The sequence below is a fragment of the Thunnus maccoyii genome, chromosome 22, assembly GCF_910596095.1.
Source record: "Thunnus maccoyii chromosome 22, fThuMac1.1, whole genome shotgun sequence".
Taxonomy (NCBI): domain Eukaryota; kingdom Metazoa; phylum Chordata; class Actinopteri; order Scombriformes; family Scombridae; genus Thunnus; species Thunnus maccoyii.
The window spans coordinates 14,203,944-14,221,279 of record NC_056554.1 but is presented as its reverse complement, the minus strand read 5'-3'; the positions used below and the strand labels follow the sequence as shown (position 1 = coordinate 14,221,279).

The following is a 17,336-nucleotide window of genomic DNA, read 5'->3' as shown; positions in this document are numbered from 1 at the left end:
GTTTTCTGCAGACCTGACTGTCCATCGTAATCTGTTCCTGTCCTGTTTGGCGGCTGTTTGGTGTTGAAGTGTAAAAGTGGAATAAAGTGAGGTTTTGTTTCCTGATCTCTGAATCCAAGGTTTTCAGATCATCAATCACATCATAGACAGTCAATAAAATGAGTTATACTTGGAAATAAAGTGCAAATAAATATAAATCCTTTAAAAATAAATGGGGCTGGGGTCAAGCCGTTTTATTGCCCCTTTGTATGTGTGCATGTGTGTGTGTGCATGTGTGTGTGTGCTGGTCTTTCTGGCTTGGTCACCGCTGAATTGATTGGCAGCTGAGTTGACCATGAGGGCAGAAGGTCATGGGTAGGAGGTAGAGGCAACGGCGTCAAAGGGCATGTACTCAATCAGGCTTAACAAACACACCGAGTCCGAAAATGGTTGGTATCTGGTGAGAAGGGGTCAACTCTTGTGCCACATGACAGCATGGACAGATAGAGAGGGGGGGGGGGGAACACTTTCACTGTAACACCCACAGCTTGATTTTTATTTCTCACAATGTAAAATCTCCCTCGCTATCACTCATGCATTAAAGTATCTTCAGGGCAGCAAAACCCTAGTCATCACCGCTGACTCTGTGTGTCTGCATGGCAGATCATTTTGTTAATTTCTCCCTGTGGTTTGGCCATGTGGCGAGCCCCAAAATCGTCCACCCTATGAATACTTGAGAGAGAAAGGGAAAAAAAAAAAAAAAAAGATTGGTTTTGACAACCGGGGCATGTTGGACAATTCATTTTTCTTCCCTGGCCACTGAGACACACACCTAGACATACACACACATATAAGAGAGGAAAAAAATGACTAAGAAAGAATCGCTTTTTTATTTTATTCATTTATTTAAAAGACACAGAATGAAGGGAGCGAAGGTCGCTGTGCAGACGGTGGTTGCTGTAGATTCTAATCCAAAGCCTCCGGCGATCTCTGCATGAACTCCATTTCTGGTCTGCAAACAAATTAGCTTTTTTTTTTTTTTTTTTTTTTTCCCTCTCTCTTCTATCTCGCTCTCCCTCCAGTGAAAATAAGGGGAAATTCAGGTGAATAAAATCTATTTGTTCATTTAACTTTTTTTTTCTCTCTCTCTCTCTCTCTCTTTCTCTTTTTCCTGTCAGCTTCTTTTCTCTCTCCAAAACTCAATTTTCCCTCAGTGTGCGCTTGCTCGAGTGTTTCTTTTCTTTGCAACGGTCTTGCCAGCAATTCATTAGGCAACAGTCATTTAATTTGTATCATTAGAAAACCGTGTTTCCCAAGTATGGCACTCCACTAAATCTGATCCAGACAAAGTACTTTTTTTTTTTTTTTTTTTTTTTTTTCAAATCGCAAACAATCTGTGGGACTTGCTAACGTACACCTCACACCAAACAAGGGTTTCGGAGAAATAGAGTAAAAACAAACAAACAAAACAAACAAACAAACAAAAAAATGGTTTAATATCTTAACATCTCTTCAAGTGTTATTACACTTACAGAGAGCAGTTCTCCTTCTGGGCCCCAATTTTAATTATGCAACAAATGTGTGACTATCCAAGTGAAATTTGCATGAATATTTATACCAATTCATTTGTTGAGTGTTGATTGTAATTACATGGAAACATGATTTATTGCCAAGATTGCTGTGTTAGCCAGCCAGCCAGAAAAAGAGAACCCGGGCGGGAAATAAATAAATAAATGCAAATTTCCACACAAACACACACACACACACAATGAAAAGGAAGTCCGTTTCTCCCAGTGGCTTGTGGGAAATTTCATTATCAAAAAGAGAACAGTCTTCAGTGTGTACCTGGCAGAGATTCAGAGGTGCTATACAGTGGGTGTCTCGGGATGACAAAATAACAAAGAGGTTCACCTCTCTAAGGCGACCCGTCACAACACTTCCGGAGAATGGTTTCTACATCTTCGTGTATATGTGTGTTTACGCTTCATTTGTCACTCTTGTGAGACATAGGAAGACTTTCACACGTACCGAATATCTACGCGATACGAGCTTGACGTGATGTTTTGATGTTGGCCTCCCGAATCGAGTGATGGGTTATGGATAGATGTACAAATTAAGGCGCAGTTACCGATCACCGTGGCTGATAACAGAGTTTTTTTTTTATCAGGTGAGACAATGGGGGAACAAATGCAAGAAGAGGGAGGGAGAAAGAGAGTAATGGGCTTCTGTCCCGTTTAATATTCTCATGATAGAACAAGGAAACAAGAAAGAGGGGAGGGGGGGGGGGGGAGACAGAAGGGGAGGAGAACACGAGCAAACGATGAGGTCCAGTAAGGGGCGGGAGGAGAAGATGCACAGCAACACAGGCGAACTCTGACTGTGTTTGTATCTAATTAATGAATGGCATTAGCCATTTGTTATGCCATTTATTCTAGTAATGACAAAGCCCGGTCTTTCATTCTTTGCCTTATGCTCATTCTCCTTCTTTCATTCCCCCCCCCCTTTGGATTGAGAGATGTAGCGGGAGGAAGGGGGAACAGACTGAGACATTGTGAAAGAGGTCTCCACTTTAATGACATGCTCTGTTACTGCTTAACTCACTGACACTGCTCAATAATGTGTTCGAGCAAGCTACACATATTGACAGCCGCAGCTCATCTAGCAAAGCCTTTTGTGTGTGTGTGTGTGTGTGTGTGTGTGTGTGTGTGTGTGCGCGCGCACGCAAGCGACTTTGTATGCGCTCGTCTTTGCCTCCGCGCTTTCGCTCTGTGGTGTCAGAATCAGACGTCCTGCCGAGCCAGATGCTCGTTCACCTTGTCCTCTTTTCAGTGGACAAACAAATAAGTGAGCAAGGCTGGCGCATTCTTCCAACTTTAGTTGTATTTAACACACAGGTTTAGCTAGCTGCTATGTTTGCTCGGTCTCCTGAGCCTCGAGCGAGCTTGTGAAAGACTCCATTTATACAGCCTCCTATTGAAAGTTTTCATGGTCAGAGAAAAGCGAGACCTTGTTTGTGGTAATAAAAGATCTTTGCTACTGTGATAGAGCAGCTTGTGACATAGTGACATATCAGGTAGCATTAAGTTAGCCCTTGTAGTTGTGTCCTTAAAATCAAACCAGCACCTTCGACTCCTCCAATAAAGCATAGCCTCCTTACCCTTGCCCCTTTTTCCCATTTCTCTACCATTCTGACCTGATTCCCCTTTGTAAAAATCCAGGCGATCCAACTCCCTCGCTGACGTCTAACAGAAAAAAAAAAGAAAAAAAAAAAGAAAAGTAAAACAGTCCCTTTTATAGTGACCCCCGGCCATTTGGTTTCTCTTGTAGCCGTTTCGCCGAGTGACCTTCTCGGTGGTGAGCCAGCCCCAGGACCCTCACCAGCAGGGATCGCTGCAGAGCTGCTACGACAGCGGCCTGGACGAGTCGGAGACACCCAGCAGCAAGAGTTCGTCGGGCCCCCGGCTGGGCGCCCTTCCCCTACCTGAGGACAGCTACGAGAGGACAACGCCGGATGGCAGTGTCGGTGAGGCAGAGCACATGGAAAATGGTAGGGGCAAACACTGAAAGGAGATTAAGAAAACGATAAGATACAGGAAACACACACGCACATACTGCCTAAAGCATTCACGTAGCTCGTCCGATGGTAGACAGTCTCACAAACATGCAGGAACATTTGTTATCAAGTAGTTCTCATTCTTTAGGTGTTTTTTGGCTTAAATGTTTGTGGCAATGGTTAGTTAGATCTGTAGTGTGTTAGGTATGATTTGGTGTTTGAGGTTGTGATGCAGTAGCTGTTGCAGCTTTTATTAAAGCTAACACTTCCACAGTTGTACATCATGTGAAGATGAGGTGTGGGATTAATTATAAAACCTATGGTTCTGTCTCAGAAATAACAGGTTTATTTGATCAAAGGGGCTACACGAGGGAATATACGTATATTTAACAGACATTCTTTTAGATTAACAACTTGCAAACCGCCTTTCTCCTTTTAGTTTGAAGCTGTTTTGGACCTCTTTACAATTCTCATTGAATTTCATTTGGCGTATACGTTTCAACTTGACTGGGGATAGATTTTCTACATGATCTCTATAACTCGCCATGTATTCCTGGAGATAAAGTAAAGGAGGAGCGACTATGGGGGGTAAATACCCAACTTGAATTGTTAAGAAGCTGCACAGATAGCTGCTTTACTGATATGCAACATGTGTTTGGCTCGAGGCCCTTACGAAGGAGTCGTTTTTCTGTAATCATGAGATAGAACTGATGTTCTGTAGGTTGTAATAATAAAAAAAAAAAAAGACCACGGTATAGAGAGAGTGAGTGGGAGAGATGGAAAAAGAGCCTATTATAAAGGCAGTCCCTAGGTACAGTACTGTTTTTTTTCCCTTGCAGAACCTTCTTACAGCTAGCCTGAGCTACTTTCCAACCAAGGACAAAATATGTGTGTGGATGTGTGTGTGTGTGTGCATCTTGGTGTGCAGTGAGAGATGGGGGTAATGGTCCCATTCATAGTCTAGGAGTCTGAGGCGATGCTTAACAAGGAGTAGCTGTCTTGAGAGTGCTAAGCCTAAGTGCAGAGGCTTCCCCACTGCAGCTTAGGATAAGGATATTGAAATGGCTTAAAGATTCACATCCTCTTGTCTTAGATAGAGTTGCTTTCAAGATGATTTCTTAACTCATGCCAGGATCTATGTAGCGGTGTACTAGTCAGTTTAATGTTACATTGTATCCACAAGGTGAAGCCTAGATAAAAAAAAAAATATTGGTGATCAGGAAACTGTCTAGATATGGGTTTTGCTATAATCTTGTTCAGGAGATATAAAGTCAGGCAAACTAGACATCAAACGGGCAGTTACACAGGTGTCCGCAATGACCTCTCTCAAATGTTGGCATTAATACAGATTAAAAGGGATTTGAAACTATGTGAGCTGATAGGTGCTACCTTGTGGGTATTTAAAAAAAAAAGTCTCCTTTTTCAGACAATAGGTACCCATTTACTGGCCAAATTACACCCAATTAAACGTTAATTTCAATTTGGTCTCTATTTAAAATAATTGGACAGGGACAGCTGATAGCAGACAACCCAGTTAGATCAAAAGTATGATCAACCTGTCAATCATATCCACCTTGAGAAGAAGAAAAAAACCCCAGCATAAGTAGTGAAACAAACGGATCCAAAAATGGAATATGATATAAACCCATGTGTCTTGAAATGTTTGTCCAATTTGAATTATTTAAAAAAAAACTACAATTAGCACATTGATCAAATTTGGTTTCACCTCGGTGCGCATGTGTTGTTAGTTTCAGAGGATACTACAACAAAGTACACTGGAACTTTAGAGATTTGTTGGAGGAACAGAGTCAAGGTCAATTCATGAATCAGTCTCCATCCAAGAGAAACAACATGCTCTACTGCTGCTAGCTATCTTTAGTGAGATCAGCTGAACTGGTGTGTGTGTGTGTGTCTGTGTGTGTGTAGATGGAATGGCAGCTGTACAAGTGAGATTGGGAGTAATTGAGTGCATGTGAATACAGGCCTGTTCTGTTCAACATAGTGTTTCTGATCTCAAATCAACCACAAAAATCTCACATCTTTGCAGCACATTTATACGATTCTGAGTCCGTACACAGTTTCTCTCTCTGGCTAACAGGAGATATAATCTGGCTTTAGATAGGCAGCAGGGTGGCCTTGAGGTCTGAGAGACTGTAACAGTTCTACGTCCTATGATTCAATCCCTGAAGAAAGAAACTATATGCTTCCTCTTAAAGCGTCCTTGCGGAAGATGCTTAGACCCCTCGCTTGCTCATTTATGTTTAGTCACTCTGGATAAGAGCATCAGCTAAATACCAAAGTGTAAATTAAATGCAATCATCTAAGGTTAGGGCAAATATTGGCAAACTGCTCCCGCCTCTTGAGGGAAGCTAACTACAGTCATTAACACTCCCTCTTGTGTTGTAGCCAGAGCACACACAGACACCATCAGCACTGTGTTTGTCCTATATAAAGCCCCCCCCTCCCCCACCCCCTCCTTTTTTTTTTTTTTAAACAAAATTAGGGAGTTACGAGGAAAGAGGGAGAACAAAAGTTAGCAGATGGCTTGCTGTGGTGCCCAGTGCTGGCATGGGCATCATTAGCAACAGGTAATTGCAGGCATTTATGTGCGTTCTGTGACAATGATTTGTGGAGAGAGTCTGTTTTAGACCTCGTTTGTCCTGTGCAGACCAGAAGGAAGCAAGTAAAGGGGAAGAGAGTAGTATGTGTGTGTGTGTGTGGAGGCAAAGTAGTGGAGGTTGGGATCAATTCAAGACCGTTGAAACGTCAACCTTGAGGCGAGAGACACGAGCGGCAGTCTGAAAACTTTGATTCAGAAAATTTGATTATATATTTTTTTGTTCGCTGCGTTACTGATTCATCACGTCTGATTGTTGTTGCTTTGTGTTCGGGGCGAAACGCGGACAAAGGCTAATGTCCCTTTTTTGGTTCCGTGCTTTTTTCCAGCTCTGACTCAGTTGTTGTCAATCGATGTTCACACAATGTGCAGGAACAATCGTCCTCCACCGCAGCTGCTTGTCTCTCTCACACACATGAATGCACGCACGCAAGTACCCGTCCAACCCCTCAACACACACACAAACACACACAAAAACACACACATAAGCAGGCAGCCGTATTAACACGGACCCAGACAAACACATGTGAAGACAACACACACACACACACACACACACACACACACAGACTCTTGTTTTTCACTTTCTGCCTCCTGCACAGATGTGCCGAGGGACTGTGTTTTCTTTTCCTCATCTCTTTCTTCAAGGTCGGGTTTCGAACTTTATTATTTTCTATTGGTTGATTTCCTTCCATGGGGAGTGTCAAAAAAAATGGGAAAAAAAAAAAAAAAGAGAACGACTTCTCTCCATCTTGGACGGATTCTACCAGAACCAATTCAAAACAGGGGTCACTGTGGGAATATCAACACATTCTTGACCCTTACTCCACTACACAAACTAGACTCTACAGTAGTTTCATCTTCATAGACGTTGATTCTCAGTGTGAAAGACAGTCGAAAGCTGCCTGTCAGAAACCTGTGAGAATAGGTTCAGTTGAACAATGTAAAAACAATCAATTTGTAGTCTTTAGTTACCATTTCAGAACACAAAATTCATCATTTTTAACCCCAATTCCTGAACAGAGCATAGCCCCATATATCGCTCAGCTATGGCATTTGGAACATTTCATGAAGTCTTGATCTTTTTGATGCACAGCTGGGCCCTCACTTATTCATAAGCTTACCCCCACGCTCATCAGATATTCATAAACGCTGAGTGTTTGGAGTCAAACACTCGATTAGACCGTTATGGATGTCAAAAAGCTCCTTCCAGATGTACGGTGTTACCGGTGGGTCAAAGACTCGCGCTCCATTATTGATCTCCACATCACCCGGGGGGGAAGGGGGGTAGTGGATTTTTCAATTTTTACCATGTTAGTTCGAGTACACCTCAAAATAACATGCTTTCACATTGCCCTTTCATCATGAGTGAGGTGTCTGAGGTGTGCAAAGTGTTTTTCATGTGAAACCTCTGCACAAATCAGAACCGCTCCTGGCACTGAAGATGTAATATCATTGTTCAGTACATCAGTGGAGCTATGCAGTGTGCTGTGCTTGTTGCTGTAGGTCACGCTGCCAAGGATTTATCCTATTTGATCCATGAATCATTACTTTGTGGCTTTTTCTTTTTTTTTTATAGAAAAATGCTAATGTATCACTATAACCTTTTAACTTAGCCTCACTTTCTTGTATTTTATTCTGACTAGCTAGTTGCTAGCTATGCTAGTTTACCCACTTTTGTATGCTTTCTGATAAGAGGATCATTGTATGCAATCTGACTTTTAAGGAGGAAAAAAAAATCATTAAACTTTCCTGAAAACAGACCTTTTTTTTCCATTACTGCATTGGTTATTAGTACCTCTCAAGGCGCACTAGCAGACAGGAGGATATGCACTAGTTTACTCAACTTTTTATTCACCACTACATCACTGAGTGCATCTCACAGTCACCGATGCCCGATTTCATTTGTGCTGGCTGCTAAGACTGATAAATAGTGCAAATTTATTGTAGCCTCTAAAGGAGTAATAGCACGTCCTACTGGCTGCTAACGTTAGCATGCCTCCCACGTTTCTGTGCTTTGGCTGCCAGACAACCCCCCCCACCCCTCCCTAGCCCCCTACTCCCATCCACCCCCCCAGCACACACACCAGACTCTATCTCTCTCCTGTCTCTCCTGCTGAGAAGTCTCAGGGTACCACCGTTGGATTACAAACATCATCATTTAGTGTTGACTAGTCGGCCCAATAGAGTAGGACAGACAAGTGGCACATCACAGCAGCTATCAGTCAGGTTGTCGGCTAGTGCACTGCAGACACTGTGTGAGCCATTGCTAACACACATACACACAAGCTCTGAAGCGAAAACCAGTATGATAGAGAAAACAGCAGTGTACGGAGTCATGGCCAGGTGGAACTCATTTCAAGTGCTTATTGCTCAAGAAAATACTGAAGATTGGTTCAAAAATACTGTTCTCTCCAAATACTGGAGGAAACTTTACTGAACTGTATGTGTAAACTAGTGTAAGAAATAAAATGTAAGATTTGGTGAGAATAGAAACTACTCCTATGCAGGGGACAAGGAATGTATTTTTTAGCTTTTTTTTTTTTTAATTTAAATGAGTGAAAACGCAGAGCAGATAAAATTAGCTAAAAATACATAACTTAATTATGAAAATGAAATTATGAAAAGGATTTATGTTGATTAAGAATGGTTAACTATTTGTATGAAGAAATTGTAAGTTTACTATGAATTCTTTAGGAATGACTGTAAAACTTTTCGCTGTAAATTTGCAGTCATTAACTGGCAGCAACTTCACCTGCAAAGTACTGTATTTTTTACAGTTTCATACTGTACTTAAGAATTACAGCGTATTACTAGATATAAATGTGCAGTTCATCGCTGTATTCTTGTAAATGTACAACACAATACTGGCCACAGTATACAGTAAATTACTGTATATTTACAGTATGTAAACTGTATTTGAATTTACAGTATGTATCGGTATATTTAATGATAATTAAAAGATGTTACTGTAATACTACTACTACTAATAATAATAATAAAATGACAAAGAGACAATATTCATTATGCAGTTCCTTTTCAAATATTTATTAAAATAAAAACATGTCACCAGTGCAACACAAGCAAAACTAGAGCTGAATACTGTACTTTTCTTTTCTTTGTTTCCTTCTTTCAACAGATTGACAATTTTTTAATTTAAATGAGCGCATACAACATCGGGTAACTCACTGTGACAATTTCGTTTTTGTGAGAAAGGAACATCAAACTGTTTTTTAACCTTCTGCAGATCAGCAGCAGTCTAGTTTGCAAGAGTGAATTACAGTAAAGTGAACACAGAACAAATGTGCAACTGTTTTTTGTTTTTTTTCTCGGAACAATGTAAAAAACCTGAGTTCTAACGGTCTGAATAAGAAAAGACACTGGGGTTTCACTGAGTGAGTGAGCGAGCGAGTGAGTAAATAAGAGAATGCATGTTTGAATGAGTGTCTGGGTGAGATAGTGGGTGGTTGCGTGTGTGTGTGAAAGATCAGACAAAGTCCTACTTGAAGTCGCTGAGCTTCTTGATGAGCGTGCAGACATGCCGATTTCACTGATGTCGCCTTCTTTTTGACCATCTTCCCGCTCTCTTTCTCATTCTCATGACTTGCTTTTTCGCCACCCTCAAGAATAAATGTCAACGCCGGTTCTGAAAAAACAATGTAGAACGACAAAAATATTCTTCTTTCAGGTGACATCAATCTATGAATGTGACATATCAAACATGAATCTCCGCAAAGTAGTGGTGTAGAATATTGAACCAGGAAATAGTATCAGCCATAACAATATTAGTAGAGGCGGCGGTAATGTTTGCAGTCGCTGTTCTTGTGTCAGAGGCAGCAGTGGTTATCGCTAGGTTATTGGACAATGGCGATGTGTGAAGAAAAGTCAATCAGGTCAAGCTGTGCGGTACAGTATGTGTGAAAAAGCTCTCACCTCTGAATGAATTCCACTGTGCATCATTTTGATACTGAAGGTTGAAACTGTAGGAGGCGGAGACGACTCCAGCGAGCACAAGCACAAAGGATGTTCCTTCACACAGCACATGTTTTTCTATGCTCATCATCCATCATTGGTTTGTGTCATTGGACCTGAAAAGAAAAGATTAGATTTAGAAAGGTCTTAGAAAGAAAGAAAGTCTTGTATGGCTCTTTTTGCTAGTGTGAAAAACACAGAGCACAAGGTTAGACTTACTATTTCACTACATTAAAAGCAAAAGCAACAGTTTAATGTTGATGTAAACTGAGCCAAATGTTGACATGCACTAATTTTAGCTAGCTAGAACATTGCAAATATGAAGCTTTTCAGTAGCTTTGTTATGACATTGTTCTAAATGGCAGAATATTCAACTATATTTTACTTCCTTGACAAGGATAATGGTACATACCTTACATATTAACGCTTAAGGCAGAATAAAAATAGTAACTTAATGTTACTCAATGGAAGTTGCCTTATCAACGCAGCTCTGGACATCTGTGACAAAAGGCTGAGCAGGTTGTAGTGTGGCCTTTGTGGAGACAGAGACTGGCTGGCAGATGTGCTCCGGTTTGTTGAAATCAACAAATTAAAATGCAACCTGCGAAAAAACAAACGTTTGGAAGAAAATAAAAATTGGAAATTTTGAAATTTTAGATCCCACCTTCCCAAGATACTCAGCTGGTTTCAGTAAAGTTTAGAGTAAATTCCTTTAAACAATGGCATTCTTTTAAAGTGCTGTAATAGCATTTTATTCTCTCTCAGATTGCATTGCAGTTTGTAATGTTTATGTGGTTATATTGTGTGTGTATATAAGACCCCGCAAAGAATACCCGATGCTTATCATGGTACTATTGGGGATCCTAATAAAGAAACAAAGAAACAAAGGAAGAAAGTACAAAGAATAAATTAAGAGGAATTCAAAATCATGCAGGCAGACAGAATGATGCACAGAGCAGCCTACACGTCAGGCAAGTGTTCACGTGCTCAGTCACATAAAAACAAAGAAGCTCTAGCCATCTTTCACACACACACACACACACACACACACACACACACACAGTCCTCATTCACTACAATGAGGCACTGCATCATTTTCCAGCTCTGTGAAGCACCTCACTAGATCACTTCACTTGTTGTTGTTTCTCTCTATTTCCGAAGCTATGCCCGTTAGAATGCTGCTTAGCCTGGTTAATAATGTGCATGTATGTGTGTGTGTGTGTGTGTGTGTGCACGCGTGTGTTTGTGTGCAACTCTGTTCATTAGGCAAGCCCAATTGTAGGGCCAGATGGCAAAGCGAGTTTATTTAATTAAAACCATTCATATTTCAAGAGCGGAGCGGCAGCAGCGCTGGTCTTAGGACTGATTTCCCCAACTTGGTGGAGGGATGGGAGTGTGTACGTGCATCTCTATTCGTGTGTGGGTGTGTGTGTGTGTTAGAGTTTGTGTATGTGCTGTGTGCCCATCACCACCCGGCGGAGAGCAGTGCAGTGAAAAATCACCCAGCGGAAGGCACTCGCGCTATCAATCAGTATGTTACACACGCTAGTCCTCCCCAAGGTCACGGTCCACGTGTGCGCAGGAGTTAAAAACACAACAACGTTAATGTGGAAATTATAATCAAGACAGAAACAGGAGAGAAAATAATAATCAGTTACATCTAACCAAGGGATGATGCTTGTATAATTCACAGCAGGGTTTTGTCTTTCTGTATGTGCCTTCAGTCCTCCGCCATGTGTCTTTCATTCATTTCCATCCGTCCCTTACCCCTCGCCCCTTATTTCTTTTTTTTTTCCGTGATATCCCCCAGGCTAAGGCGACAGCAAAAGGGAGATAGAAAGAACAAGAAGACCCGGTGAGATGATGTGAGAGAAAGCACTGAAGGAAGGTAAAGAGAAGGGAAGCACATGGCAAGGCAAGAGTAAATGAATAACACACCGCACGGGAGCCCGGGAACAGATCGAAGAATGGTAGGTGGGAGAGAGTGAGACAGAGAGAGAGAGAAGAGGCAGGGAGAAAATTAATAAAAAAGAAAAAAAAAAAAACAGGAGATAGATAGAGAATGAGAAGCAGAGGGGGGAAAAAGGGAAGAGAAAGAAAGAGGGATGGGGTTACATGCATGGAGAAGTTTGCCAGCAGGGAGTGGCGGTTGACAGAGAGATGATTGATCACTGCTCAGCCGGAGCAGGCAGGTATTCAAATCATACCCCCGGTGTCACATCCACCAGTCCTGTCTTCTTCTCTGTCTCTCCACATGGGCACACATGGACTGTAAAGCCCACCCGGTGCAGTCTTAAACTCCCGTAACACACCACACTTGAAAGAACTGAACTTGAAGAATACCTGCTCTCAATATGAAGTATCAGGCAGAGTCTTGGGAGGGGAAAGCGGGGGAGGGGGAGACCATTAACCTTTTATATCTTCTTTGCCAAAAAAAACTCCTCCATATATATCTAAATAATTTCTAGTGTTATCTTGCCATGCACTCTTTTTTTTGTTTGTTTGTTTTCTTCACCCAGGTTTCCAGATATCCACCTCTGAGATTCCTGCAGCCACTTCGATACACTGGTGGTAAACAAAATTCAAGTTTCTAGTGCTCACGGTATTGGAAATAAAAAAGAAAATCCTTTTTTTTTAAAATTTAACAGCAGCATCTCTTCCCAGAGACAACGTCAGTGTTCCTCTGGATAATTCACAGACCTCACCGCTGCTACTGTCTACCGAAGAAATAGTCCCTGCGAAAAAAACTGTTGACAGCAGCTCGTTCTGCGGAATATCAGGAACACTGTTTTCTTGGAATAGATGCTGAAGTATCATGTTTCAGTGTTTTAGGAGCAGGAGTATGAATTCTGTTCACATCCATTGCATTCGGGTGGAGGCAGACATCTCAGATGCTTTGTAATTTGAACAAACCAACCCTTTAAAACATCTTAAGTAATAATACAGAAGGAAGGAAGGAGACAGTTTAAAGAGGGCGTCTTCTGACTGGAAACAATCGAGGAGCAAATTACAAATCTGACAAAAAAATGGGAGAATTGTTCAAAAACAATGTGGTGCTTTTTTTGATATTATTCACTGCATTATATATGTTACAAAGCCAAAAGTAAACAAGTACTGATGTATGTGCAGGGACACACACACACACACATACACATTGTGGAAGTCCAAGTGTGGATAATGGAATTGTTGCTGTGGTGTTTTGTGTTGCTAGAGGCGGACTGACACCCACTCCTGACGGAGATTAAAAAAAAAAAAAAAAAAGCCGTTCAGCTGGCTTACAAACACTGATACATGGAGAAGCATCACACACACACACACACACACAGCACATGATGGCCATTTTGTTTGAGAGAGGAAAAAAAAGTGCAGCCACTTTATAGCGAGCTCAAGACTCTGTCTTTATACAGAATATGACCCATTCTTACACACACATACATACATACACACACACACACACACACAAAAAAAGCAACAAACGCGATTTTAAAAAGGTGTTATTGTCAAGCATTTGCAATAAAAGCCCCACTCAAGCAAGGCGCCTATATTGTTTCGGAGGGAGTACGCGTGTTGATTTTCTCTTCAAAGATGTTATATTTTCTACATTGTCTTCTGCAATCTGGATGCACAGCTGATAAAGCGAGCACTTGTAGGAGAAAGAGAGAGAGAGAGAGTAGAATGGTTTTTCATGGCGCTGCAGAGACATGACTGTATTTTCAATTAAGGCCTACAGTCATGCGCGCCGCCATGTGCATTTTGTGCCTCTTTAGGTGCAACAAAGCAGCGACTAGCAATTTTCGCTTGTCTCCGATCGGCACGGGCATTTGTTATGTTTGGAATGAAACCGCTTCCTCTGACAGCTGCTAATTTGGAAAGCACCTACTTTTTTTTTTTTTAATCTTTGTTTTTTTTTTTTTTTTTTACTCCGCACACTTTTCTTGGCTGAAGTATGTGTGTGTGTGTGTCAGGTGTAGTGCTTGCAGAGGGAACTGGTGGGGCGGTCTTCAGTGAAGACAATTAAACACCTCCAAGGCACTCAGCCAAAGCCTCCCGCCCTCCACTCCTTCCCCCCCCCCCCCCCCCCCCCCAGGCACTCTGTCTTCTACTTGTTTTTCCCTCCTCCCTCTGCTTCCCTCCTCCTCCTCCTCCTCCTCCTCCTCCGACGACTCCTCACGGTCCTCTCACCTCTTCTCTCTTTTGTCACCGCTTTTTCGATCCATCGCGTGATTGTGATGAGGTGAGCGCAGGTTGAGCCGAGCGAGGGATCGCATTTGCCGGTGCGTGCCGGAACACCAGGTGTGCGGCGCCGGTACACAGCAGGGGGGGGGGGGGGCCGCGTCTTACCCAGTATGAGGTCTATAGCATGGGAGGGGCCTGCTATGAGGGATGCCAATAATGTTAACTCACCGCTTGTTTATTCGTATCTTCTGATGCTTGAATGCGGACTGAGCAAAGAAGGCCGCCGCAACAAGGACAAGTGTGTGTACGTGTGTGTGCGCATATGTTGCGACATGCCAACTTCACACCAGCAGAAACACTAAGAAAACCAAAGAAGACATTCTCGGGTTGTTTTTTTCTCTCACTTCGGGGGAATTTGTCAGAAAAACACATTCAGGTGTTCACACATTCTGTAGGCCGACACCAAGCCGGGGCCACTCATGCATTCATTCATGTATTGGCCAAACATACTATACTTTATGTGCAAACACCATCTCTCACCACCCCCTCCTCCTCCTATCTCACAGTTAAGGCATATACACAAATCCATGCATAATAAGTTAAGGGAACTCTTCTCTCCTGCTCGACGCATTCTTTCCACGCGTCTGCGAAACTTGCCGGCAATTTGATTTTGCACACAAGGAATGCCGCGCTGATTATAAAACACATTACATTTATATGATTGCAGAAGTTTCCAAGAAAGCACAAAAGGCAAACGGATTTTTTTTTTTTTTTTTGCCAGACCTAACTGAACCAACTGGAACCAGATGTAACCTGCTTACAGCCAATATACATAAATGTGATTTCATTTTAGTGAAGCTTTGCCAAAAACCGGTCAGAGATATATCCTTGTGTTTCTGAGTGTATGTATATGTATGTGTGTGTGTGTGCCTGCAGTTTGAATATAAGCAGTGACACTCTTTTTGACCTTTAAGGTAGGAATTGCAAATTGTGTACATTTTTTCTGGCTGTGTTTATGCACGAGCTGACGCATGCATGTTCTAGTCCCTTCTCTTGTTTATCTTACAAAATATATATATATATATATATGTGTGTGTGTGTGTGTGGCATCTGGCCCTCTAGCAGATTAACCTTTGACATTTCCAATCCTTCGCATTGTGCTTTTTTTTCCTCCACCACCCACAACTTTGTCCCCAACATACATTTAAACTAGTGAAAAATTATACAAAAAAACCCAACTTTTTTTTCTTTTTTTTTTGTACTTTTCTTTTGCCAACCTGTCTCGCTTCACCCACGTGTGCCTATTTAGAGAACAGCTTGCTGTGCCACATCTCCAGCCGGCATGGCTGTGAACTGGCATTCCTTTTGGGAAGGGATTTTGTCAGGAAACGCCTCACTCTGCCAGCAGCGTCGGCTGCTACCACTAATTGATACCAATTAGGTCGTATTATTTAGGAATTTGACATCATGTTTGTCTTTAATCGGGGTGATTTGATGACTCAGAGACACCGCTAAATGCTGTTAAACTATCAAAACACGGGCAAACAAATGCTTGCTTGCTGCAGGCATTATGTACAAAGCTAATGATAATCAGTGTGTGTGTGTGTGTGTTTCAGTGTGAGAGGATGGCCTCAGTGTGTTGCGTGGGCTACGGTGGGGTACAGGAGCATAGTACAAACTCATAATATTTACATTAATATCAATAAAAATCATGCTTTATTTTATTTTCCTTGTTTTAATGGGGGTTTTTTTTTGCATTCACAGTGTTGTGGATCAATACTGAGTGCTGGAGAAGATGTGTGTATGCGTATCCAAGCATGCATGTCGAGTAGGTGTGTGTATGTGTGTGCACATGCCTGCACATGCATATGAATCCAAGCAGAGATGCATCATACTCTCAGCGGTGCTGCAAGACTACCACGGCCCACCAGAACTTATTTTTACTTCCCTCTTCCCTCATCCCCCCCCCCTCATCTCTCTCTCTCTCTCGCCCCTACCGCTCCTTCGCCTTATAAAAATAGATGAAAGCGTGTAACAATGGAAGAAGGGGGATTATCCTCTCTCCGCTCTCTCCCTCACTCGCCTTCTCTCTTTGAGGACACAGTTAATGTGTCTCATATGGAAAAGAGGATGGGGAGGGAGGTAGAGAGAGTAGGGGGGGAGGGAGCTGAGGAACGAGGGAGGAAGAGCGGTGGTGGGGAAGGTGGAGGGATTGAAAATGAAAAACTAACAGGGATTATAGGGAAAAGGGGGCTTCCTGGCCTGCCAGTGGCAAAGCGGCGTTAGAGGTCTCCGAGCGGTTCGCGCTATGACCTTTGACACCGGGGATGCCAGAGGGGTTTCATAACATGACACACACACATCTATTCAAACAGAGACACATAAAGAAGGCTTTGATGCACACAAAAACCTCCTTATACAGCTGTATGCATGCATGCACACATGTCCATTCACCTGGAGGGACAATATCTTCCTGAATCCCTTTAGCTGAGGAATTATTTTCTCTCCTCTTATTTCCTTTCGGCTCCGGTTTTTCAAGAGGGCAACGCTCATGGACGCAATCACTCAGGGTCATACTTGCATTAGTGGAAAAAATCTCCTAAAGTAGATGTGCGATATATTTTTTTTTTTTGCTATTTCGGGAGGGGGGGGGGGGGGGGTGAAGAAAAGGATGCTCATTATTTTTCTAGCCCTGAACAATCCTTCTGCGGTTTCTCTCAGATGTCTGAAGAGAACAGAAGGAAGGTTTTGTCCACGCTGTCACAGAGCGTTGTGGAGTGACTTAATGCGGTTTTTTTTTTTCTTTCTTTCTTCCGTGAGACTTTTTTTTTTTTTTTTTTTTTTTTTTTACAAAGGCTCGTCCATTTAGTCCATCGAACCGGTTTCCCTGGCGACTGCGTGGCGAGAAATTCACAGAGCGGTCGGCATTAGCGCCATACATGTTTTATGAAGGCCGAGAGCTCACCCTACTTAAGACAAACACTCGCTGAACCATTCACGCAGCCGTGAAATTGGTGTGTGTGTGTGTGTGTGTTAAGA

At 42.3% G+C, this 17,336-nt stretch overlaps 1 protein-coding gene and 1 long non-coding RNA gene across 3 annotated transcripts in view; one reads left to right on the top strand and one right to left on the bottom strand.

The window, feature by feature from the left end:
* pcdh7b (protocadherin 7b) overlaps positions 1-17,336 on the top strand; it is a 108,360-nt gene that overhangs the window by 47,995 nt on the left and 43,029 nt on the right. Inside the window, exons 2-3 of one of the 2 annotated variants that reach the window (XR_006093694.1) lie at positions 3,307-3,526; positions 11,932-12,009. Coding sequence is in view for 1 of the 2 variants with exons in the window: in XM_042402401.1 (XP_042258335.1) it covers positions 3,307-3,526 (220 nt within the window). In the remaining variant the exon portion in view is untranslated. The remainder of the gene's footprint in view (positions 1-3,306; positions 3,527-11,931; positions 12,010-17,336) is intronic. The other variant, XM_042402401.1, reaches the window with a different exon arrangement.
* On the bottom strand, positions 9,223-10,710 carry LOC121890126. The gene is made up of 3 exons (XR_006093703.1): positions 10,534-10,710; positions 10,083-10,237; positions 9,223-9,795 (listed from the first exon to the last, which is right to left on the bottom strand). It is a non-coding gene; the product is annotated as an uncharacterized LOC121890126 (long non-coding RNA).